Consider the following 26,657-nt stretch of genomic DNA (forward strand, 5'->3'; position numbering starts at 1 on the left):
CCTTCAATGGTGCTGGTTGCAGGTTGTAGCAGCGACTGAAGATTAAGAAAATTCAGCATGAGGCCTTCAGCAGCCCCCATGTGCTGGCAGACCCTTGGCACCCTGCCTCTTGCACAGGTTCCCATGGTAACAGGAAGCCTGAGAGGCAGAAAGGGGCACGGCACTGCAGAGTCGGACTCTGAATGTTCTTATCTTCCATTACTGTTGTGACCTGCAACAAGCACAACTGGAGAAGAGAAGTGGCACCATGACTTAGAGGTGAAAGGGGGCGGGGAGATGCCCTAAGAGGGACCATCCCCTCTCCACCCCCCATAAGGAGGAGGGGATGATTACTCCCCCTCACCCCATCACCTATAGGTGCATAACACCTTACTCAGGTCCTGCACCCAACAGTAGGTGGTGCACCCAAACCCATGGATGGAAGAAGCATGGACACAATTTAAAAAAATTTGATAACTACAAAAGCATTTTCATGGGGAGGTTCTTTTCAGTTTCTTGTTCAGGGTGAGAGAAAAAGCTTTGATAGAAAAAACATCAAATCAGACTGTTGCTTGCAAACAGAAGAAAATATTTGTCTATTCTGAATGCAAAATGTCTCTGTCAGACAAATTTTGGACCAGTCTTCTCCCATGAACCACATCATAAATTTTTAGGAAGACCTGGTGGCTTGTCTCTCTGTATCAGTTACAGGCAGAGAACTGAACGAGAAAACAGGTATGGCCCTGTTACTATGCCATGTGCTGGGTAACCTTTACTGTAGACGATAGTTACTGTGCAAGAAAACCAAGAGCTGGTTCTGCATTCCAAATGTGCATTGAGAACATTTCTATTACCACGAGGTTTATCAGGCACACAGTACAAAGCACCTATTCATTTTAAAATTAATAGAGGTTTTGTAAGTCGAATAAAATTGCAACAGGCAGTGTCCACCTAACGTGAGGTCCCAGAGTTGTAAGGAGGTTAGGGTGGAAGCCAGGGCTTTCCAAACTGGTTCTATTAACTCCAAAGCCGGCTGGGTTTTCAGGATATCCACAACGAATGTGCAGGAGATAAATGTGCACACAACGAAGACCCAGTATCTGCACAATTTGCCTCCTGCATATTCATTGTGGATGTCCTGAAAACCCAACTGGCTGTGGGGGTCACTGGAACAGGTTTAGGAACCCTGATGTAAGCCAACCTCATGATCTTATCAAATGTCCCTTGGAACCTCAGAATGCAACAAAGAAACTGCAGATGGGAAAGTAGGTAAATCTCTTTAAATTTACAATTTTTTTTTAATCTAAAAGTACAGATTTTCATGTCCTTTAAACACATCTGAAAGTTAATGTATCTGGCTCAGGTGGGGGAAAGTTCTAGTGAGGACTGCAAATTGATTGGCATAATGCTATTCCTCTTTTATCCTTTCTACTTATGTTGCCAAAAAGCAGATGCTAGGACTTCTCTTTCGTACTTGAGAAACCATTCTCCCAACTTTACAATGGCGTTCAGAACGGTCTCAAACAGATCAGCATTTTGTACTAAAAGCAAACAGAATGTTAGGCTCTCAGCACTGTGACTAGAGCAAAGTCGTAGCTCCGGGAAAAGGCCTGTTGCATGGACTTTGCTATTCAGAAATCTCATTAGGTTAGGTGGGACTGTGTGTGTGCAAACGTTGGAAATGTGTGTATCTGGGTGAGTAGGGAAGGGTTTGTGGTGGGGTTGTATGTGTATAGGAGTTGTGGGATGTGTTTTTTGGGGGGGTATGTCTGTGTGCTTGTAGGTAACTTGGATGAGTGTGGAGGGGTTGTGCGCATAGGAGTATGGGTGTATACGTATATGTGGTGGGATGTAAGTAGGTATATATAGGTGTTGGAGTGTGTGTTTGGGGGGTAAAGTGTGACAGGATTGTGTGTGTGTAATTGAAGTTATAGGGTATTTTTGGGAGTAGGGCAGAGCATGTGGGTGGGGGTTGTAGTTGGAGCAAGTGTGTGTTCAAGGATGTGTATGGGGTGAATTGACAAGCTGTGTCATTTTTGAAACAGAGCACTGGTCAGCATTCTATCAGTTCATACAGCTTCCAACAGTTTCCTATAGAAAGCAACAGGGATTGTTTTGGAGGCTTGGTTCTCTGAAAAAGGAAAATTGGATCTTACCTGATAATTTTCATTCCTGAAAAACCACAGATTAGTCCAGATGCCTGGGTTTTGCATCCCTACCAGCAGATGGAGACAGAGGACAAAAGAAATTTCTGACACTGCTACATAACAGAATGCTACTTGCAGTCTCTCAGTATTGACCTGTATCCAAGCCAAGATGGAACCAATTCCAAAAACCTAACAATGGGAATCGAAAACCTAACCCCAAACATGAACAGTACATTTCTTTCTTTCTTTCTTTTATTTAGATATTTTATATACTGTTGTTCCAAGTATAGCTCACAACGGTTTACAAATTCATAGTTATAACTCACCAAACAATGATTTGTACAGAGGTGGTATTCATAGACAGGCATTGATATTTGTCATGTGAAATTTCTAGTACATAATAATAGATCTGGTACTTAAGGCAAAAACTACTGAAAAATAAATTGAAATGATAGTTTTCACTTCTTAGTCAGTGGGTTATTTTGAGAATCTTACATTCTCTCATTTGATTATTCTTCATGATCCGATTCTTATCTTATGTTCTTCTTGACTTTGTGGCTCTGTATATTCTGAAGTTTTTAAGTTAATTTGTATGTGTTTTTGAATAGCCATGTTTTTAGTTCACCTTTAAATCTCTTTCTATAATTAAAGTATTTAATGTCTCACGCAGAGAATTTCAGAGCTTTGGACCCACTATGGAAAACACACAATCACTTATTTGTGTCAAATGTGTGCTTCATATTGTGGGAATAGTCAATAGTCCTTTATTTTGAGATCTTAGTGTTCATAGTGAATTGTATGATTGTAGTATCACTCCTAACATGCTGGTGTTATTGGAATGAATGATTTTAATATCATCATTAAAGCTTTATAGGAGATTCTAGATTGTACTGGTAACCAATACAGTGACATCAGCGAGGGCTTAATGTGATCATATTTCCTGGATCCTATTAAGTGTCTTGCTGTGGCAATTTGTAATAGTTGTAGTGATTTTAAGTGACAAGCTGGAAGACCTAGTAGTAAAGAGTTACAGTAGTCTAGGTCTGAGAAGATTAAAGTTTGCAGTATAGTACAGAAGTCCTGAAAACTTAATAATGGTTTCAACCAATGAAATATACGCAATTTGGCATAACCTGTCTTGATTAAATTGCAGATGTGCATTTTCATTATAAGGTTCTCATCTAGCTGTATTCCTAAATTCCATTCTTGATTTGAGGGATTAATTTGAAATTTACCCAGGTTTAGGGCAGATGGTTTAGCTATCAATGAGTTTCTACTGAGCCCATTTGATTTCAGTCTCCACTACACACACACACAGCTGATATTTCAGTCTTTCCAAAGAGGGCAGGGTTCTGGACTGATCTGAGGTATTCCAGGAATGAAAATTATCAGATAAAAACCAATTCTCTTTTCCTATTCATACCCCAGATCAGTCCAAATGCCTGGGATGTACTCAAGCTCCTCTAAACAGGGCGGGAACTAGAAACACCAGCTCACAACACACTCTCCCCAAACTGCATCTTTTCCGGCACACAAATGTCCAGTCGGTAGTGTCTGGTGAAAGTGTGAAGCGAAGACCAAATCACCGCTCAACAGATATCCCGTGGAGAAACTGACACACCACTCAGGAAGCCGCCTGTGTTCAGGTAGAAAATTCACACCGTCCCTCTGGAATTGGCTGTCCCTTACATATATACACTGATCCAATTGCTTCTTTTAGCCACCGCAAAATTGTAGCCGCCAAAGCATAACACACCTTGTTTGCAGCACGAAAAGAAGATCGGATCTCCAAAAACCATTAGTGATTTTGGGATACCACAACAATGTCTGTCGGACATCCAAAAAATGAGTTACTTTGCATGCAGTGTTGCCACATCGAAATGTCAAAACCAAGATGAAACAGAGAGATGAGCTTTGGCAAAAAGGAAGGCACCGCATGTAATGATATGCCATCTGATATTTGAACGAAAGGATTCCTACGTGCAAGGCCTGAAGTTCAGAGATCTTCCTAGCTGAACAAATCACCAAGACTATTGCTTTCAGGTTAAATTCCTTCAGAGATGCTTCCCTCAATGGCTCAAATGGAAAACCACAAAGTACCCCAAGGACAAAATTAAGATCCCATAAGAGACATATCTTGTGGACTGGATAACGCAAATGCTTCACAGCCCTAAGAAAACTGATTAAATCCAGATACAAAGCCAATGGTACCCCTGAATCTTACCGCAAAATCAGCCCAAGGCCACCATCTGAACTCAAAGAGTTATAAACCTGACCATTCACTAAACCCTTCTATAAAAAGGCCAAAATACGAGACACTGCTATACATGTAGAGTCAAGCCCTTCCTCAAGACACCACGTCGCAAACACTCTCCATACTCTGAAATATGCCAGGGATGTAGACAGTCTCCTAGCTTGGAGAAAGGTAGTAATGACTGCTTCTGAGTATTCTTTCAAATGCAAATACCTCATTTCAAAGGCCAGGTCAGGAGGCAAAAGCAATCTGCCTGATCTGAGAAGACTGCCCTTAGCGAAGTAACCCCTGCAGATGTCCTAGCCTTAGGGGGTCCGTCGTAGCAGATCCAAAACCATGGTTGGCATGGCCACTCTGGAGCCACTAAATTTACCTTTCCCAGGTATCTCTCGATACGTCATAACACCCTGCCTATCAGAGGCCATGGGGGAAAGAAATATAGAAGAATTCCCGCTGGCCAGGGAAAAATTAAAGCATCAAGCCCTTCAGATCTGACCTCTCGCCTGCGACTGAAGAACCAGTTTGCCTTGACATTCTGCCGCAAAGCCACCGGGTCCAGCCAAGGACAATCCCACCTGGCCAAAATGAGATCCATGGCCTCTGTGGACAGTTCCCATTCTCCAGGATCAAACTCTTGCTGACAGATAGTCTGCCTGCACATTGTCCACCCTGGCCACATGAGATGCCGCCAGTACTGACAGGTGGTGCTTTGCCCCGACAAAAAACTCCTGGGCCTCCTGTACACCATGCAACTCTTCGTCCTGCCCTGACAATTAATATATATGTCACCATTGTCACATTGTCTGATAAAATTTACACTACACAACCTTGCACCCGTGAAGGAAAAGAAAATCCATACTTATCACTCTCATTTCTAAGTGATTGCTAGACCATAATGCTTCCTCCACCGACCAACAACCTTGAGCTGTCTACTTTTGTCAAAAAGCCCTCCAACCCTTCAGGCTGGCATCGATGGTCACCACCACCCAGTCCAGAACCACCAACTCCACTCCTCTCTCCAGACTGGGTCGAGGGACCCACCATGAGAGACTGAATCTGGAGCTCCCCTGAAGTGGTAATGGAAGCTGAAACTCTCGACTGTGGACTCCACTGGGACAGGAGTGCCAACTGAAGAGGCCGCATGTGAGCAAATGTCCATGACACTAAATCCAGCATAGACACCATAGAACCCAGGACCTGCAAATAAATCCAAACAGCTGGCGGACCTGGGTTGTAACTTTAACACCCTGTCTTGAAGTGAGGAAGACCTTCCCCACCCTGGTGTTGAATAGTCCCCCCCAGGTACTCCAGTGATTAGGAAGGAACCAAATTGTTCTGCAGGGTTCCCCACCCATCCCAGAGTCTGTAATCTCTGCATGACCCACTGAACTGACTGTCAACATTTGGAGGTACCGTACTGTCAACATACAAGTGAGGAGGTACCAAGACCCCTTCCTTTCACAGTGCTGCAACTACTACCACCATGACCTTGATGAATGTCTTTGGAATTGGAAATGCTATGCAGAATCACGAACCACAGGAACCTTTGATGTTCTGGCCGAATGGATATGTGCAGATAAGATTCTGTCAGATCCAACAATGCCAGGAACTCCCCTTTGCGAACCACTGAGATCACTGTTTGCAACATTTCCATTCCAAATCGCAGCACCTGAAGCACCGCATTGACTTTTTCTAGATCCAGAATGGGACAAAAAGTACCTTCCTTTTTCAAACCCATGAAGTAGATGGAGTACCTCCCTTGCCCCTGTTCCCCCAGGGGAACAGCATCTATCACCTCCAGGCGTTCCAGTCACTGCAGCATGTCTCGCACAGCATCTCCTTTGATGTGGGATCCACAAGGGGAGACTATGAATGCTTCCCAGATTGATCGAGAAAATTATAACGCGCAGACATCCCTTATCACTTCCAAGACCCATTGGTCCATAGTGACCTTGGTCTACACTTCATAAAAGAGAGCTAGCCTCCCTTTGATAGCTTCCAGGTTGAACCAGCCTCATTTCATTGTGTGGCCTAGTTTCCTCCAGTACCTTGACTGGGACCTTTCCCTAGTCAGTCTATGCGCCCCGAAAGGACTGCCACCATCCTGAACCTTGTCTCAGAGGCAGAAGAACCCCTATTGGACCTATATCTCCTTGTGTCTTGGAAATGAGACTGAGGCGGAAAACTGTTCTTGCTTCTCTTTGGTTTATCCTTGGGCAACTTATGCCCTTTCGACTCTCCTAAATGCTTCACCAGCTGTTCCAGGTCTTCCCCGAAAAACAGCTTTCCTTTAAAAGGGAGATTGCCCAGCTGTGACTTGGACCAGATGTCCGTCGACCAATTTCGCAACCACAGGAATCTCCGACACCACTGAAATCATATTCCTGGCAGACATCCAGATCAAATCATACAGAGCATCCACCACATAGGCCACACCTGCTTCCAGGCATGCAGCCTGCTTGGTAGCGGCTGAGGATACTGCGCTCTTTTCCTGCGACTTCTACACCCAGTATAAACAGGCACATTGCAAAAAACTGTTATATATTGCAGCACTCAAGCTTAAGGCTGAAACCTCAAACATCCTCTTTAAATGGATCTCCAACTTCCGATTCTGGGCATCTTTCAACACAGCCATCCACGTCACCGGGATAGTTGTTTTCTTTGTCACTGCCAAAACTGAAGCATTTACCTTAGGGAGCATCTGCAACTCCAGGCGTCCTCGGGTAGGGGATATAGTTTCGCCATCACCCTAACCACCTTTAATCCCACCTCCAGAGTATCCCACTCCCGGATTATCAGCTTCAAGGTTTTGTGGAACGTAAAGGCCTTTGGTGGTCAGCACAACCCTTTCCAGGACGAGACCCATGCCCTACTGGTCAGACTCTTCCTGAGGAACCTTGATCCCTAGTTTCTCCAGCACACATAGAATTAGAGGTCACAAGTCCTCTTTCCTGAACAATCTGACCACTCTAGGGTCATCCCCTTTGGCCACAGGATATCCTCCGGATCTGAAAGGCTTCTGTCCTCATCATTCGGCAGGGGATCTTCTCCAAGTTTCCCCCAAAGGTACCCTTGTCCCCTCCGAGTCCTCTGACGCCTCAGCGTCCTTACCGGACCTGCCATTTGAGGCCAAGCAGGCAGAGAATCCCCCAGAACCTCTTGGAGGATCCACTCTCCATACCTTGGCCAGTCGCTGGATACACTACGACTGAGACCACTTGCCTCTGCTCCTTTCTTGGCTAAATATGCCTTATGAAGAAAGAGAATAAAGTCTGAGGAAAAGGCCTCTAAATCACTGAAGCTGTCCTCTAACACATCATCCCCAGCTTACTCGACGCTCTCCTGGACTCATGCCAAGTCTTGCACAACCGTCGATAACGGGAGTGGTGAATCCTTCAAGGAATACTACAAGGAATTTAGGTCTTTTTATAGATACAGAGTTAAATATGAAATTTCACATTGCTAAAAAAGTAAAAGAAGGATTTTTGAAATTAATGATGTTAATATGTTTGAAGCCTCTACCTTCTCCAGATATCTTTAGAGCTGATTTACAAGCTATGTTATTCACAGGAATCGATTATTGCAACTCAACAATGTTAGGCCTCCCAAATTCAACACTCCGTCCTCTGCAAATACTTCAAAACCTTGCAGCCTGCATTCTAATTAACAGAAGAAAAAAAGATCATATTACTCCAGTCCTGAAATAATTACATTGGTTACCTGTCAGAGAATAATGCATAAAACATTATGCATTATACACAAAATATTGTTTGGTAAACTGACAGATTGGTTGAACACCGCAATTAGATTACACGTACCATAATGCGATCTAAGATCGGCTAATAAAGGCCTCTTGTCTGTGCCCACAATAAGATCCGCACATTTAAGTCAAGTGAGAGAGCGCTCTATTCCAATAGCAGGACCAACACTCTGGAATAAACTATCACCAGAATTGAGACTCCAATCTGATAAGAAACGGTTTAAGAAAGAATTGAAAACATGGCTTTTCCAACAGGCATACTCGATTGATAACTAAGCTGCTAGCAGAAATTTATTATTTTTATGATTTTTACTGTTTATTTTTTAACTTTATTAATGGAGTTTTACTGTTAGCTTATCTTGTCTTTATAATTTATATTAGATAATTTTATGTGAAGTTTTACTCATTTTATGTATTTCATTTTAGTATAATCATGTAAACCATTGAGATGGAATTTCTCTATGCAACAGTATAAAAAACTGTATAAATAAATAAATAAATAAATAAAATAAATAAATCCCTTCCCTCCCGTTGCTGACTGCTGCTTTCCATGTGGAGCTAAGATGGCTGCTGCTCCTACACCACTAGAAAAGGCCTCCTTGTTGGCCCCAGATGATCGAGTGGCTCACCTGTACTCCACTGTCTCAGTGCCGATCCAGTGCTTTCTCCTCCTCCCTGAGGCAAACCTGGAAAAAAGAGCTGTAGCCCCCGAGCCCTGATCTCTGTAGGCCCGGCAGCTTTTCCCACACTTCGCGGTCACAGCCGTGTTCTGCACGTACTGCCGACTTCCCAAAATCTGTCCCTAGATCATCTCACCCAGACCCCTGGGTCGTAAAAGTGCCTTGGCTGCTCCTCTCCCTTACGTCCCCTTGAGCCTTGTCAACCTGGGCCTCTCGACCGCTGCTGACATGTTAAACCTTCCCGTCTCTCCTTTTTTTTTTTTTTTTTTTTTTTTTTAAAGAGACAGATTCCCCCAAAAAAGAGAAAGAGAACGATAAAAGTTTTCTGATCTGGGGAGTGGACCGAAATGGCCCTCCCCAGACACGAAAAGGGGACAAAAAAAGAAATTGTCTGCACTCCCCTAATTTGCTCCATAAGACGCACAGAGCCAGTTTAGCACACCATTTTTTTTTTTTTAATTTCCCCCTCTGAATCCTAGGTGCGTCTTATGGAGCGAAAATACGGTAATAAAATTGAATTTGTTTTTCCTTTTTTAATTTTTTTTATTAATTCTATTCTAGACTGAAGCTTTTACACCTCTACCATCTGCTGGAGACAGAGAAATACTGAGAAACTGCATGGCACTGTTATGTAGCAATGTTAGAAAAGTTTTTGTTCTCTGCCTCCATCTGCTGGTATGGTTGCAAAATCCACGTCTGCACTGATCTGGGGTATGAACAGGAACAAGAATACTGATCTGATCTGATGTTTCTAGTTTTCAAACTCATCTGAGATATTCACATTTTCTTTCTGCATGACTAATTTGGTGAATTTCCATCCCTTTATAGAGAGTTACTGTGCTGACTGATATATGGACATTGATCTTTTTACATAATTCTTTCCAATGTTTTGTATTTTGGAAAGCAGTTGAAGTATTTTTTTGTTTAAAAGCCATGCAATGGCAATTATTCTTATCTAGACAGGCACGTCTTGTTGGTTGGGGGCAATTTCTGTAGGGATCCCTTTGGGAAAAAGGGGTAGCACTGGGATCAGATTTGCAAAGTACATGTCGGGTGTTTATTTACTTTTTTAACTCCCTGCTCAAACTTTCCAGTGGAGTGTTTGTACTGCAAACTCCACAGGTACACATATAACCACAGGCAATGCAGGTGAAAGGAGTTTCCCTTTGAAAATGGGCTTGCATAAGAACATGCCATACTGGGTCAGACCAAGGGTCCATCAAACCCAGCATCCTGTTTCCAACAGTGGCCAATCCAGGCCAATAAGAACCTGGCAAGTACCCAAAAACTAAGTCTATCCCATGTTACTGCTGCTAGTAATAGCAGTGACCATTTTCTAAGTCAACTTAATTAATAGCAGGTAATGGACTTCTCCACCAAGTATATATCCAAACCTTTTTTAAACCCAGCTACACTAACTGCACTAATCACATCCCCTGGCAGCAAATTCCAGAGTTTAATTGTGTATTGAGTGAAAAAGAACTTTCTCCGATTAGTTTTAAATGTGCTACATGCTAACTTCATGGAGAGCCCCCTGGTCCTTCTATTATTCGAAAGAGTAAATAATTGATTCACTTTTACCCAGTCTAGACCTCTCATGATTTTAAACACCTCTATCATATCCCACCTCAGCCGTCTCTTTTCCAAGCTGAACAGCCCTAACGTCTTTAGTCTTTCCTCATAGGGGAGCTGTTCCATTCCCTTTATCATTTTGGTTGCCCTTCTCTGAACCTTCTCCATCGCAACTATATCTTTTTTGAGATGTGGTGACCAGAATTGTACACAGTATTCAAGGTGTGGTCTCACCATGGAGCGATACAGTGACATTATGACATTTTCCATTTTATTCACCATTCCCTTTCTAATAATTCCCAACATTTTTTGACTGCCGCAGCACACTAAACAGACTATTTCAATGTATTATCCATTATGACGCCTAGACCTCTTTCCTGGGCGGAAGTTCCTAATATGGAACCTAACATTGTGTAACTATAGCATGGGTTATTTTTCCCTAATGCATCACTTGCACTTATCCACATTAAATTTCATCTGCCATTTAGATGCTCAATTTTCCACTCTCACAAGGTCCTCCTGCAATTTATCACACTCCGCTTGTGATTTAACTACTCTGAATAATTTTGTATCATCTGCAAATTTGATTACCTCACACATCATATTCCTTTCCATATCATTTATAAGTATATTGACAAGCACAGGTCCCAGTACAGATCCCTGAGGCACTCCACTTCCCAATTCCCTCCACCGAGAAAACTGCCCATTTAATCCTACTCTCTGTTTCCTGGAAAAAGACCTCCTCATGCCATCTGGATAAGCGCTGTTAAAAGGGGCTTTAACAGACAGCAAATAATGTCCTGTTTCAAAATGAAATAGTGCTGAATGCCTCTTTACGAAAATAAACAGGAAAGCAGATTTAAAAAGTTTTCTTAACATGTACCTGGACTAACATTTCCCTGGAGAAGGTATTGAAGTAGTAAGTGGCGTGCTCCTCCGGATTACTATGTCTAGTGCTCCGAGGTCCTGTAATGGCACCGTTGTTATCAAAACCTTCGGGGAACCAGAAGAAAAATAAGAAAGAAAATGATTGTGATTGTGGACATTAGTAAGGAATAAATGGAAAAGTCAAGGAGTAAAGGCAAACACTGAGAACTTACCGAACAGTTAGTAGTCCATGTAATGTTAGCAAGAGAGAGATCATTTGAGAGTTTAATACGAGACTAATTCTAGTCAGACTCTCACTGCAATGCGTACAATTCTGTTTTATGGAAAGCTGCTGACCCAATGGTTGGGACAAGTGGTGTCTCCGAACATGTATTTTCATTTGCCCTCAAAGACAGCGAGTGTCACAATAGCAAGATTCCTGTTTCTGGAGCTGACGGGGGCAAAAATGCTGTGTTCACAGCTCTCAAGAAGGGGGAAAATCTTGGGACCGGGTAGAGGGGAGGCCCAGCTGTTGTGCACCGGCAACACCGCATTGCTAGACTCAAGGTGTATGCGAAGCAGGTTCTGCCTCTGGCTAAACTGGATGGGTTCAAAATATGCTGATTCCCTTCACTCCCACCCTTCCTACCCACAATGAACAAAAAGCTCCACATAGCTGCAAAGGAAGGGCACCCCTAGTAGAGGCTGGTTCCAACAGAGCTGAAAGTCCAAAGGAACAAGGAGAAAGTTCCACATTTAGCAGCAAAGCGAGAGAAGCAGCAGCCAAAGTCTATTTTTCTTATTAAGGATAACACATTTTCCAAAGGTGCTGCGCTCAAGTGAAGGAAAGCTCTGGAGACCCATGCCACTGAATATACTGTGTTCATAATTTCTTGCAATTATAAGGATGCAACTACCAATGTAATATTGCACCTAAACGTACTTGTCGCACCATCACTACAAATTTTTTTTTTTTTAATTTATGAGGAAAAGACTTCAGATGCCAAACTAGTGAAAACTCACAGACTTCGATGCCAGACAAAATCATGTTAGAAAAACCTCCTCTTTTTCTATTTAAGATTTTTTTCTATACAGATATTCATAAATACACATTACATCGGTTTACATGGAACTAAGATAGTAAAACATTAACATCGATTATCATGGGAAAAGGAAAGGAAAAAGAGGAGAAGAAATAGTTACATTGAATAGGGAGAAAAGAACTTGGATGTGGGAGGAAACAAATATAAACATCAAGATTAAAAGTAGGGAAGGAAAAAGATGGCTAACAGGCATACTAAGCTATTTGAATTAGCTATTCTAATTTTTTATGTGATGAAACCCTACGAAAAAGTGTCTCTTAAATGTGATTTGAACGATATTTTCTTTCAAAAAGCTTCATATAAAATTAATCTGTAGCTTGCATTTCATATTTGAACTCAGAAGCATTAAAATCAATCCACAGCTTTTATATATAATTGGCTTGACGTGTACTTAACTTTTACATGAAGAAGACAACTTTGAATTGTTAAATATCCTTCTCTTCTTTTTGAAAGAAAATATAGGGAAATTGGTTCTTACCTGCTAGTTTTCGTTCCTGAAGCACCACAGATCAGTCCAGACTACTGGGTTTTGCCTCCCTGCCAGCAGATGGAGACAGAGAAAGTTTTACTGACACTGTTACATATCTTACTCTTACTGTTCCTCCTGCAGTCGCTCGGTATTGACCTTTACCCAAGCCAAGACTATGTTCACACTAAAAAACATTAACAGCAAACACCCCCAACAAAACCTGGGCATAACTCCAAAGATGCGTGGAAATACACAGACAAGTTCAGGTCGTGGCCGTATGCGCACAAGTACCTAATGCAAAAACATGCTCAATTTAGGCCACGGCAATACACGCACAAGAACCTGCGCATGCGTGCTCCCATCAAGAAAAAAGCCATGCACACTCCTATCTGTGTCCATGGCTGGATCTGCCGCATTAGGGAATCTCCTGCAGCCATCCCCAGATCCTCTGAGTTATCAGCATCATCAACAGCTTCACCTATCCGAGAGGAAAGACCCAGAGTCTGATGAACGCTCTTCCAAATGTTTTCTTTTTGCATACAGAGGGAGTGTTCAGTGGCCAGGAAACCTGGGAAGGAGACTTAGAGTGATACCCTGCTGCTCTCTTACTTATGCATGAGACATACTAAGACAACTGAAAAGATCTGGGAGTCGAGTCCCTATTCAGGGTGACGCCCTCCACCCATCATCTTGTTCAAGAGGGAAATCCCCATATTCAGAGTCTCCCCGATCCTCCTCAGTGCAAGCAATCGTGAGTGATCAATGCGGTGCAGATCTTTCTGCCTCCCGTGCTGAAGCAGATGGCCCAGTGAGAGGACTAGAAATGGCTGCTGTTCCCACGCTGATCATGGCACTATTCGTGACAGGCACGAACAATTGAGTTGACTGGGAAGCTGCAGCAGACGCCTCTGGCCCTCCTGAAGAGCCTTCACCCCCTGATACACAGCCTGGACATAGGCCTGCATTGTTACGCTGTGAATGCAATTTTCCACAAGTGCAGCAAGGCTTGTCATGCGCCATTACCACATAGCTCCCTGGGCCGCGCTTCAGGAAACTACTGCTCCACCACACTCACAAGGGGAAAGTTAAGCAGTGTCCTGCACTGCCCCCGCTCCGATTGCTGACCACCGACAACAAAGGGCCCTGCCACTAAAGGAACCGCAAAGCACTCTCCTAGCTCTCTTTTCTTCTTTTTTTTTTTTTTGTCAACAATAAACTTTAAGCACAAAGTTCAAGGACTAAACTTGGCTAAAGTAAAAAAAAAAAAAAAAAAAAAAAAAAAAAAGGTACTTCCCTGCTCCTTCAGGCTGACGTGCAGGCAGAGCTGCTAGCAGAATCCAAGGCTACCAAGGTCATCTCGTGGGGGATGAGGGATCCCCCCTGGTGTGAGGTGGACCAGCAGCGGGTTGATAACCCTATTGTTTAACTCACTCCTAATTCCCTGGGGTGGACATCAAGTGATGCAGATAGCCCCATCATGACCTCACAAACACCTGGAAGGATCCAGAAATCATCTTTTTATTGAAATCCTTTTCTTTTTTTCTTCTCCAGACTGCGGGTTTTATATAATCTACCACCTGCTTGAGACAGAAAAATATTGAGTGACTGCAGGAGGTACACTAGATGTTATGTAGCAATGTCATAAAACTTTCTCTCTGTCTGCAGGCAGGGAACCAAAGCCCAGGAGTCTGGACGGATCTGGGTACATACAGGGAACATTAAAATCACTTTTAAGAGACCCATTTCTGTAGGGTTTCATCACATAAAAATTTTTTAAAAGGAAGTTTTTCTGACTCATGATTTTGTCTTGAAACCAAGACTGTGAGTTTTCATTGGCTTGGCCTCTGAAGTCTTTCCTCCTAAATAAAAAAAATAAATAAATAAAGGTTTTCTAGTGATGGTGTGACAAATACGTTTGGGTGCAATATTACATTCATAGTTGCATAGTGATTTTGCATCTTAGTCTCTATTTATCGACTTGCATTTATAAAGAACTTCAATATAACACTGTGAGAAGGAGCCAGAACCCCGAAGAAACACTCCTGCCACTCAGTGTGTGTTAGGGAGCAACCACAACCTCCCTGTACAAATTAGAGGCCCATAGGATGAGGGTCATGTAACCATCGTATTGATCTTGTACAAATAATGCTTATTATTATCATGCTCAAAGAGTTAGAAAAGCTCTCTGATATCCAAGAGCATCATGAACACATAGCAAACCACCACATATTATGGATTCCAGGAAACTGTGAAAGGGAAATGGGTTCTTACCTGCTAATTTTTGTTCTTGTGGTACCACAGATCAGTCCAGACTCCTGGGTTTTTGCCTCCCTTACAGGAGGTGGGAACAGAGAAAGTTTCACTGATGCTGGCATATAACCTGGTATGCCACCTGCAGTTACTCAGTATTGACCTGTACTCAAGTCAAGATACCTCGGAACATAAACCAATACATCCCCCTGAAAGAGCAGTAGGATGTGGAACCACATAATGGGAATGATCCCCCTTCAACCAAAAAAACAGGAGAAAACCAAAACCTGTGCCATTCTTCAGTCTATATACAGCAACAGATCGAGTGGACTTTCCAATCCTTTTCACCCCAACTGGGCAGGATTCTGGATTGATCTATGGTACTACAAGAATGAAAATTAGCAGGTAAGAACTAATTTTCCTTTCCCTGTATGTAACCAGATCAGTACAGACTCCTGGGGTGTACCCAAGCTTCCTTAAACAGGGTGGGAGTGAGAGACGCGCTTGAGGCACACTTTCACCAAAGCCCATGGCAGCCAGCACCTGGTCATCCAAACGATAATGCCTGGTGAAAGTGTGCAAAGACTTCCAAGTAGCCGCCCTACAAATCTCTTGCGGTAACACTTGCTGACATTAGGCCCAGGATGGCACCTGCAACAGAGTAGAGAAAGCTCTCAATTCCTCGGGAACCGTACAACCCTGACACAAGTACACTGAACCTATAGCTTCCTTCAGCCACCATGCTATGCTGTACTTCAAAGCCTTATATGCCTTCTTTTTGCCACTCCATAACACAAAGAGATGATCTGACAGATGAAAACTATTAGTGACCTTAAGATACCACAGCAACAACCATTTCACATCTAAAAGCGGCAACTTTCTCGCAAGAGGTGCCTTTGCATCCAAGGCTGGAAAAGCCAGAAGCTCCACTGTCCAATTCACATGAAAGGAATACACCACCTTCGGAAGAAAAGAAAGGACCATATGTAAAGATACCCCATCCTCTGAAATCCTAAGAAAGTGATCTCTGCATGACAGAGCCTGCAGTTCCGAAATTTTCCGAGCAGCACAAATTGCCACCAAGAAAACAACCTTCAAGGTAAGATCCTTCACAATTGCCCTTTGGATTGGTTCAAACAGAGCCAAGCACAACCTTCTGAAAACCAAGAGGGTACAACTTCCACACTGGAGATCACAAATGCACCACATCAGGATGAGCAGCTAAGGCCACTTTGTCCTTAAGGCATCCCAAAGCAGCCATGTGGAGTCAGAGAATTAAAAGCCAACTCCTGTTGCAAGGAGGACAAAATGTGTATGGTCGACACTTGAGTAGGGTCAACCCCCTGATGGTTGCACCTCTCCTCAAAAACTTTCCACACCCGCACATAGGCCAGGGAAGGACTTTCTAGCTTGCAACAGAGTGGAGATAACATCCTCAAGATAACCTTTGTCCCTTAGATGTTGCTTCGCAAAAGCCAAGCCACGAGACAGAAGCGAGCTGCCTGATCTGAAAAATGGGCCCTTAGTGCAATAGGTTGAGCATATGAGCTAGCTGCAGTAGCCAGTCCACCCCAAGATCAATCAAATCTGTAACCCAGGGATGCCATGGCCACTCGAGGGTCACTAGAATCACCTCCCCCTCATGAACGTCTATTCGCTGGAGAGCCTTGCCCACTAGTGGCCACAGCAGAAAACATACAGGAGAATCCCTGTCGGCCATGGGAGTACTAATGCGTCGACCCCTTCTGCTCCATATTCTCTTCTGTGACTGAAGAACCACGGAACTTTGGCATTTGCTTGAGTTGCCATCAGGTCCACACAGGGGTTGCCCCACTTGTGATGGCTAAGCTGCATTGCTTCCGCCGACAACTCCCACTCCTTGGGATCTAGCTGACGACTGAGAAAATCTGCTTGAACATTGTCTATACTGGCTATGTGAGAAGCCACCAATGACTCCAGATTCAGCTCCACCCAGCGAATTAGCTCCTGGGCCTCCTGAGCCATCGCCAGACTCTTGGTTCCTCCTTGTCGATTGATGTAAGCCACTGTGGTCGCATTGTCTGACAAGATCCTCACTGGCCATCCGTGCAAAAAAGGAAGAAAGGTATTCAACATGAGGCATACTGTCCTCATCTCCAAGTGATTGGTAGACCATGATGCCTCCTCCAGCATCCAACTACCCTGCGTCGACCGAGTGACACACAGCCCCCCATTCAGAGAGGCTGGCAGTGGTTGTGACCACCATTCAGTTTGGAACGTCCAAGGAAACACCTCAACACAAATGGTGTTGACCAAGCCACTTCTGTAAGCAGCAATGGCAGATGAAACTGTTCTGATAATGGATCCCACTAGGAAAGCAGTGCACTCTGTAGTGGTCTCATATGAACCAACACCCATGGAACCAACTCCAATGTGGAAGCCATGAAGCAGAGAACCTGCAAGTAGTCCCAAACCCTGGGAACCGCAGCTTCCAACAAGCTGTGAAACTGCTTCTGTAGCTTGCCAATCCGCTCTGTGGTGAGAAAAAAAACTCTCCCAATCCTGGTGTTGAAATGCGCTCACAGGAACTCCAATACCTGAGAAGGGGTTAGCTGACTCTTTGACAGGTTCACAATCCAGACCAGGGACTGTAAACATTGCAGCACCACTGCCACTGCCTGTTTGACCAGCTCCTCTGACTTTGCCCAGATAAGCTAGTTGTCCAGATATGGGTGAACTAAGATGCCCTTCTTCCAGAGAGCAGCCGTCACCACAACAACATTACCTTGGTGTAGGTTTGTGGAGCAGTCGTCAACCCGAAGGGTAGGGCACAAAACTGAAAATGAGTCCCAAGAATCATGAACCTCAAAAACCTTTGATGGACCGGCCAGATTGCTATGTGCAAGTAAGCTTCGGTCAAGTCTAGAGAAGCCAAAAACTCCCATTTGCTCACTGCCACAATCATCATCTGAAAATGAAGAACTTTGAGAGCCAAGTTCAACTTTGAGATCCAGGATCAGGCGGAAGATCCCTCTTTTTTTGGGACCACAAATAAAATGGAGTACCTTCCCATTCCCCACATCTATAGATGGTTGATGGTCTCCTGAACCACCAGTCTTTTGCTTGCGTATGAGCAAGGAGTAACCTCGAATAAATCTTTTAGCAGACGAGCAAACTCTAATGTGTAGTCTTGTTTTATCACACTTAGCACCCACTGATCTGACTTGATCTTGGCCCACTCCTCGAAGAAGAGTCAACCGACCCCCTATAACCGGCACCAAGGAATAGGCCTGCCTTGCTTCATTGGATTTGGATCCTGATGGTCAGAGACCGGAACCATCCCTGGCTGGCTTTGCTGCCTCCCAGTACCTTGCCTCTGGGCCCCTTCTGAAGTCTGGTTCTGCCAAAAACGCCAATTTCCCCTAAAGCAGGGATGCATGGAAAGGGACCCTTTGCTGCTCTTCGGTTTGTCCTCCAGCAACCTGTGTCCTTTGCTCTTGCCCAAGAATTTCACAAACTCTTCCAAGTCCTTGCCAAAAAGCATTCTCCCTTTAAAGGGTAATGTTCCTAGCTGCGATTTGGACCAAATGTCAGCCGACCAATTCCTCAACCAAAGTAGCTCTCAGGGCAAGACTGCAGACATCATAGTCCTGGAGGAGGTTTTAATGAGGTCATACAAAACATCTACCCATAGATTACCATGGCTTCCAGCCGCTCAGCCTCCGACACTGACAGTATCTTATCAGACTGCAACTGCTGAACCCAGCGAAGACCAACCCGAAGCATAAAACTGCTGCACACTGCAGCCTGAATGCCCAGGGTGGATACCTCAAATATCTTCTTGAAATGAACCTCCAGTTTCCTGTCCTGTATATCTTTCAAGGTGCTGCAGAACCAGCCACCGGAATAGTTGTCTTCTTCGTAACAACCAACAATGAGGCATCTATCTTCGGCAGCCGCAGCAACTCTAACATGTCCTTCGGCAGCAGATACAGCTTAATCGATAGCTCTGCTGACCTTCAGCCTGGTATCCGGAGTCTCCCACTCCTGGGACACCAGCTTCTTCACTGACTTATGGAACGGGAAGCCCTCCCCCGGACCTTGCAAGCCCTCCATGACCGGATCCACTTCATCATGATCTGAATCTTCTTGCAGCGTTTTGATCCCCAGCTCCTTCATAACATATGGGATTAAGGGCCACAACTCCTCCCTGTGGAAAAGATGAACCACCTTGGGGTCATTCCCATCCACAGTCAGTATTTGCCCCTGGCTCTCATGAAAGCTTTGGCAGTCTGGCAACGAATCCAGCCCTGGATGTTCCTCCCCCAGAGGCTCCCCAAACTCAGACTCTCCTGAAGGCTCGCTTGCGTCCTCCAAAGGGTTGGGATGACTCAGGATTTGCCGAACCCTGGTGGTTCCCCCCCCCCCGGCCCTCGCCAACCTGGGGCGTTTGAGCAGATGTGGATCCTGCAGCTCCTTGTGCACGGAGCAGCGAAGCGACATTATGTAATAGGAGCACAAAATCAGGAGAAAACTCAGCTGGATCGTAAGGATCCTCCTTCCAGGAAGTCCTCATCCTACAAAGACAGAGGTTCCTGAGCCCCCGGGTCCTCTAGCAGCTGGGGAAAATGGTGGCGGAAGGGCTTCTTCTGCTATAGCAGCCTCAGTTGCTGCTGCAAAAGACAAAATGGCCACCGTTCCCAGGTGCAATGGGAAGGGATCGACTGCCACATCTGCCTCACCCGTGGACCCCATGGTGGCCCAATGCTTCCCCAATGCTCTGCTTGGCGTTTCCGAGCTGTCCTCTCCCCTGGAGAGGCAGCGGGAACAAAGACCGGTCGCAGAGAGCTGCATGCACATCTCCCCATAGACAGAAAGGGACTGCTGTGAGGAATGGCTTCCACCACTCGCCTGCACTGCTGCTGAGAGGATGCTGAAACAACCTCCCTCGCCAAGCTCCTGCACCTCACCCCGTTGCGTGACCCGAATACCACAACATGCAAAAAAACAAAACCGAAACTAACTTTTTGCTTTTTTTTTTTTTTTTAACTTTTTATAAAACTTCCCTGAAAAAGCTGAACAGCAGGATGAAGCGCAACAGCAGGCTCCGGATGTCTTCCTGGGGGGGGGGGGGGGGGGTGAGAGGGAAAAGAAAACTGACCCACCAGTTGTCCACCCCCCATTGGTGAAAGGGATTGAGCCAAAAAAAGGGGTCCCAACCCCCTGCTCACCCACCTCATGACCAGAAGGGATTGTCCCAGCAGGTCCTGCCAACCTGCTGGGTGGTATTCTTCAAAGTTGGACTAAACCCTTCAACTATTTTCTTTCGCCAGTGGTTATGGAAGCTTAAAATTAAGGGTTATATATTTTATTTAAGTGTTTGTAATAGTTTTTTTTTAAATTTTGTATATTAAATAGCAGAAACGCTCTTGAATTAGATGTAATAATGGAGGAGTTTTCCGTGGATGGGAATCGGGAGAATTGAGGAGCTCGATATAGTAACGCTCCAAATAGTATGTTTCTTCTTATAATTTTGTAGACATTGTTCATATATGTCGTTACTAGGGTGGTAAATAATGGATGTAATATATGTTCTACAGATCAGTGAATATATTGTGAAATTATATTAATAGTGGTGGAGGTTTTAGTGGGCAGGAATAGAGAGCTTCAAAATAAGTTATAGTTAATAACGAAAGATGTTGCCAAAAATAATTAATTGGGTTGTTTATATATTTTTTTAAGGTTGAAGCATTAAAGTTCATTCACAGTAGTGATATTCTATGGGAAGTGGATTATGAGCGATGATATCCACTAGAAATAGTTTAAGCAATAGTAGCACCCGAGGAATTTCAAGGAACCTGTTCTTAAGAACAGACTGAATATTAAAAGCTGAAGAAAGATTAGCAATTTTGGAGTGGGAAGATTCGTACCATGGAACTCTTCAGTTGAAAAAAAAACATTATTGTTAATAGAGTTGTAAATTGAGCACTGTAGAAAATCCCCTGAGGAAGCCTGATACAGGCGAAACAGAGGATCATGTTTTATTGGGTTTGGATTTTCATGATGATAGTTTTAGTATGTATGGTATGAGTGGAGTGAATGATGGAATATGGGGTATTAAATAGATATTGTTTGTATGGATTTTAAGTGTTGTGTAGAATTAATTTTGTAAGAATAATGTGATTTTTGTAAAATTTTGTAATAAATATACTAGTGTGTAATAAATTATATATTATTGCTTATTATGAAATGTTTAGTCTGAAATGTTTCCTTTGGTTTTTGGGATTAATTATTTTAGGAAACAATTAATATATACTCATCTGTTATATTATACCAGGTTATATGCCAGCATCAGCAAAAAACTTTCTGTCTCCATCTGCTGGAAGAGAGGCAAAACCCAGGAGTCTGAGCTGATCTGGGTACTTACAGGGAAATATATATTCTCAGCACCGAAGACCAGATAATGTATCAAATGAGAGAACACATTTTTTTGTTCTATAAACCCCTCCCCAGAATGGCTTATAGGATCACTCTCTGGCTGAGTGCTGGAGAGGACTACCTTCGGAGAGTGAAGCCCATCAAGAACATTCTTCTTGCCTATAATGGGTGTCATCCACCCTCCGCGAACCCGGAAACACCACCGCCATGACCCTCTCAAGCCCCACTGATGTCAGCAGAGAGACGACCTTGAACCCCAGTGTCCTGTACTACGCTGCAGCCCATTCCGAGATCCAGCCTGTACAGCAGCTTTTTTAATATGATATACTTTTATAGTCACTTAAATCTTTACGAGCCTTATGACATGCCAGTAACAATCTGCAACTTGCAATTTTAAATAACTGATTGCAAAGTATATTGCATTATTGTTCACTTATTAAAATCATCAGTTCTAGCTAGAATGCTCCCAAATTTCAACCTGTCTGTTTCTAAGTTTAGTGGTTCTCTCTTTTTTTGGCTACATTCTTTGGTTGCCAAACATTTTTAATTTCATATCTACTCTAAATTTCTACCAATCTCCTTCCTTATGTCCACTCTACAGGGCTTCAGTCTCCAGAAGTCAGCATCACAGAGGTTGCTGGGATAGCCTGTAACCTGACTCCCCTGAATTCACCTGGGAATATGCAGACCTGCCATTAGATATCTAGGGACTGCAGGATCTTTACCTGAATTAGCACTGCAGGCTAATGCTGTTGTCTCAAACGCCAATCTATAAGGGCTGCAAGGCGGTCTCTCTTTTGGCAGTTCCAAAATACATGCAAGTAATTCATGAGCATTCACTGTGGATGTCCTGAAATTCAGACTGGCTTGCAGCCTTCAAGAAGTGCAGTTTGAGACCTCGGTAGGTTGACATGCAGCAGTGTGACATCTTCCAGCAGGTCTGATCCTAGCGGGGGTGTGGGGACAGGGTCCTCTTGAAATTTAATAGCTGGGGGGAGAGGAGGAGATTGAAAGCAGTGTGGAGGGAACCTGTCCTGACCACCTGATATTGGCTTGCTGCTGCTTTCTATTCCACATGGGACATGGTAGACTCCTAGCCAGCTCTCTCCCCCTCCCCTCACCCAGATTCCAGCAAGTGCTATCCCTCTTCCCATCCCAGATCCCAACAAGCATTCTCTCCCCCTCCCTTCCCAGATCCCAGTAAGTATGCCCCCCCCCACTTCCCTCCCCCTCAGCAAGCACGATCCTCAGTATCTAGAAACCACTCAACACCTGTTTGGTGCTCACTGCTTCCTACCTTCTGACTGGTAAGAGCCAATAATACTGCCCGCCTGCAATCTTCTGCCCGTTCTGAATTCGGTTCAGGGACTGAAGACTCTTGTGGGCCAATGCAGGGAAGAAGACACCAAGGAGTCATGTAATGCAAAATGATGTCGTCTCCTCTCCTTAGACACTGACCTGACTCCAGGGAGGGGGAACAGGGGCCCAAAGCGCAATGCTGGCTGATAACGCTAACTCTTCTGTACCATGGGTTGACATGAACCAGGATGTTTATCCCCTTCCTCTGCGAGCATCCCCCAAAGCTTGGGGCTGGGGCAGTTGCCCAGGTTTGTTCTCCTAAGGATGGCCCTGACTGCAAGGGAGCCTGGATGGGGGCCCAGCAAAACAACACGCTCCCGTTTATTTCAGTTCAGTGGAAAGAGTGGCTAAGGGAAAGGAATTTTCTGAAACTTAGAACTAGGCTGTCTCCTCAGAAAATTGCTAAAAAGTTCAGCCTACTGATTGAACTGTCAACCAAATTATCTGAGCCAGTGGTAAAATGCTGTCATTAAATTGGCTGTAAACTTACCTAGCAGCCATGCATAAAGTCTCCGGTTCAGTGACATATCCCTACGCAATACCACATGCAGCGATGCAGACAAAATCCTGATCATATCAGGACGTGTGGCCTAAGGAAAGGAAAAATGCAATTTGAGTGAATTCCACATAGTGTTATCTTGAGCCCAAGTGTCTGGACAGAAGTTCACATTAAGGAAGCTACTCTTCAATTCCTGGAATCCTTAATTGGTTAAATAAAATATTTCAAGCTTCTGAGTTTCAAGAAGATTTTCTTGGTACAAGCAGCTACCAAGAAACGGGCATGACAGTAGTCTGGAGGTGTAATAGGCAATGTCTGGAGCCCCTGCTGGCTTTCAACATTCATTTTTGGCAACGGATTAGGGTCAATATCTGAGACAGAGACTGAACTAAAGAGAGGGGAAAAAAAATAAAAGACAGTCCATGTTCTGTACAAAATGTACATCAGCAGAAAGTAATGACATGCAGGAGTCCTCATGTCTGCTCAGGGTGCCTGGGGGGGGGGGGGGGGGGAAACACTTCAGAGCAAACTCACACATTCCTGCTGAAGAAGAATATCTGACCTGGCTCATATGGAATGGAAAACAGAAGAGGATAAGGTCCAGCGTGCTCCTCTGCACCAACACACTGGAATCCTGCACCGATGTGCTGACTGCTTCTACCTGAAATGAAGAACATATTCGGTAAACACTACTCTTCCAGGCTTCGTTACGATGTCACATATTTGTATGTACATGTGCTTTTATATTTCTTGTAATGACCTCTTCTTGTTACTTGCTGGAACAATTTTTTGTACTGGTGAGTAAAAAGTCAAAATAAACAAATATCAACCATACACATATATCATATATCAAAACTGCCAATTAGCCAATCAAAATGAAAGTCTTGCATGTTTTCATGAAGGAATGAATAGATATGGCCAAACTAGGGTTATGATTCTAAAATTTATTTTTTTTTTATTGTCCAGGGATTTTCTCCACAGCCAGGTTTCATGGAGCACCATCCATCAATCACAAACAAATCCTGGCAAATTGAGGGAAAGTCATTGATATGATCTAAGATTGTGCTTGGATACACCTATAGGAAACTCCCTGGATTTCAGGATGAGCACAGATCACATTTTTTTTCAGCCACTCTCTATTTTGTTTAGGTCAGTTAAGAGACAACAACACACAAACCTAGCACTCTTGGTGTGGAGACTGTGGGGGACTGTACAGCAAGTGCTGTAGCAGTGCTGGCTGTGAAGGGGTGCTGTGAGCAGTCCAACATGGGCAATTTGCAAAGCCACGGGGCCATGGCACCATAAGGAGGCGGCTGAAGGACAGCTGGCCTAGAAAAGAGAGGAGGCTGATGTGTGATCCCTGCAAACTCGCAGGAACAAAGAGAGGCAGAGGAAACCAGAGCTTGAAGGTATGAGGGGGAAGAGAGGAAGAATGCTCAGGGCAAGCCTGGAGCAGAGAAGGGGATGAGAGATGGAGGAAAGTCATCAGGCCAAAATGGGGTGGGAAAGGGAGGAGGACACATCAGGAGGAAAGTGTTGGATTTCAGCTGAGCACAGGGGCCAAGAATCTCAGGTGACAGCCAGCATAACTGTAAATGAAAGACTGTCTTGTGAAATCTACCTTTTTATATATAATGAACTGAGTATTTTCAAACTCTCATGTTCTATGGAGTTCTGCTGTGAGAAAACTTCCCTTGCACAGACATTTGCTGCCTGAAATACTGAGCAGCCTAGAGCAATTTAAAACAGGATTCAGAAATCTGAGGCTGCTTTTCCTATATGTATTTTTAATGTTGCCAGAACCCATTTAAAACAAGTTATAGCTGTAAAAAGGAAGTTTCACGTTACCATCAACTCAATGTCACTGCCGATGATATAGAGCTGGTCCTCCATGGAGAGCTTTCGGTTCAGATGGGAGAGCACGTAGCTGATTCCAGGCAGGCGCACAGCAGGACTGGTCAGCAGGCTGCCCCACAGGGCACTGTAGAAGGCAGACTGCTCTACTGCTGCTGCCACCTTCTCCAACAGAGTATTCGTTCTGAAGAAGAAACATCACAGGAAGAGAGTGACAAAGAGCAAGCAACTGGAAGGGGCAGTATTTCCCATCCCAAAGGCACGGAAAATACTACTTAAAGTGTCCGAGTGTGAAGAAAATCAAATCAAGTGAAAAAGAATCACCTAATCCAAAACCCTTACAACTTCTACTTGGTTTCTGAACTGTATCATGCATTCCCAGGAGCTCAACCTCTCGTGTTAACAGTGATAATACTCACAGGTCCCGAAAGCCTGGTATCAGCTTACTGCTGCAGACCCTAATTACTGAGATCTATGTACTAAGTGTGCTAAAAATGTGTGCAAAAATTAGTGTGCATACTAAAACAGTAGGGACAGGGCACTAAGCCAAGCAAAAGCATGCTATGCACATAGGCACCTGTGTAAACCCCAAAAGGTAAGCCACACCTTCCCCGATCTCCCCCTCTCACTCCCAGATCCCAAAAAAATGACTGCCCCCCCCCCATCAAAATAACTAATATGGAGCCAAGACGACATCGGACTGATACTAGTGCGCCAAATTGGCAAGCTAGCAGTTTACTATTGCCCTCTGACAGATGCTAGATACAAAGCGCTAAATTGGCATATTCAATTAGTTTCTGCTTGGGGTGGAGCCTTAGTAATGTACTTCATTTGCATACCCTGACACGCAAATATTAACATTAGCACATTAGCTAAATAATATCTAGTAGGGTGTGATGTTATTTTAAAACATAATTGTTACGATGTAAACCGCTCTGAGCATTTTTGATGGAGCAGAGGTAAGCACATGTAAATAAACAGACCACCTTTTTGAAGTGGTAGTGGGACTTTGCACCTAACACGTTAATTAATTAACACATACTAACAGACGTTGGCATACATATTAATTTTAGCACCTTGAGTACTCAGGCTCCTATGTGGGGTAATAATTAGAAGTTTCTGAGGTTTTCTTTGCAATAATGAAACAGAGTGCAAAATATAGGCATTTCCAACACTCGTTTCTTTCAAGGTGTCTTCACTACCCTCGCAAGCAATGGCAAGATTTTGCTGCTTATGAAAAAAAAAAAACCGAACATCAGAAACAATGACAGACAATTTGAATTACTGCCAAGAGTTGCCAAGGGTGGCAACATCCATGATCACTCTTTGCAATGGAAGAGGAGTGAGTGGTCAGAGCACTGAACAAAAGGCAGCTGAACTCTGGGAATGTAAATGGAAGACTCTACTCTACCACTCACTCTGGGGCAAAAGTTGCTTTATCCCCACA

The 26,657-nt window shown here is 44.0% G+C and overlaps 1 protein-coding gene across 4 annotated transcripts in view; it reads right to left on the minus strand.

Moving 5' to 3' along the window:
- The window catches only part of DOP1A (DOP1 leucine zipper like protein A), a 237,564-nt gene that overhangs the window by 146,136 nt on the left and 64,771 nt on the right, over positions 1 to 26,657 (minus strand). For all 4 annotated transcript variants that reach the window (XM_029595531.1, XM_029595532.1, XM_029595530.1 and 1 more), the window contains exons 6-9: positions 25,205 to 25,394; positions 23,919 to 24,017; positions 23,348 to 23,447; positions 11,276 to 11,385 (exon numbers count right to left, since the gene is read on the minus strand). In XM_029595531.1, coding sequence (XP_029451391.1) covers positions 11,276 to 11,385; positions 23,348 to 23,447; positions 23,919 to 24,017; positions 25,205 to 25,394 — 499 coding nt within the window. The remainder of the gene's footprint in view (positions 1 to 11,275; positions 11,386 to 23,347; positions 23,448 to 23,918; positions 24,018 to 25,204; positions 25,395 to 26,657) is intronic.

Source organism: Rhinatrema bivittatum, chromosome 3, assembly GCF_901001135.1.
Source record: "Rhinatrema bivittatum chromosome 3, aRhiBiv1.1, whole genome shotgun sequence".
NCBI classification, from domain to species: Eukaryota; Metazoa; Chordata; class Amphibia; order Gymnophiona; family Rhinatrematidae; genus Rhinatrema; species Rhinatrema bivittatum.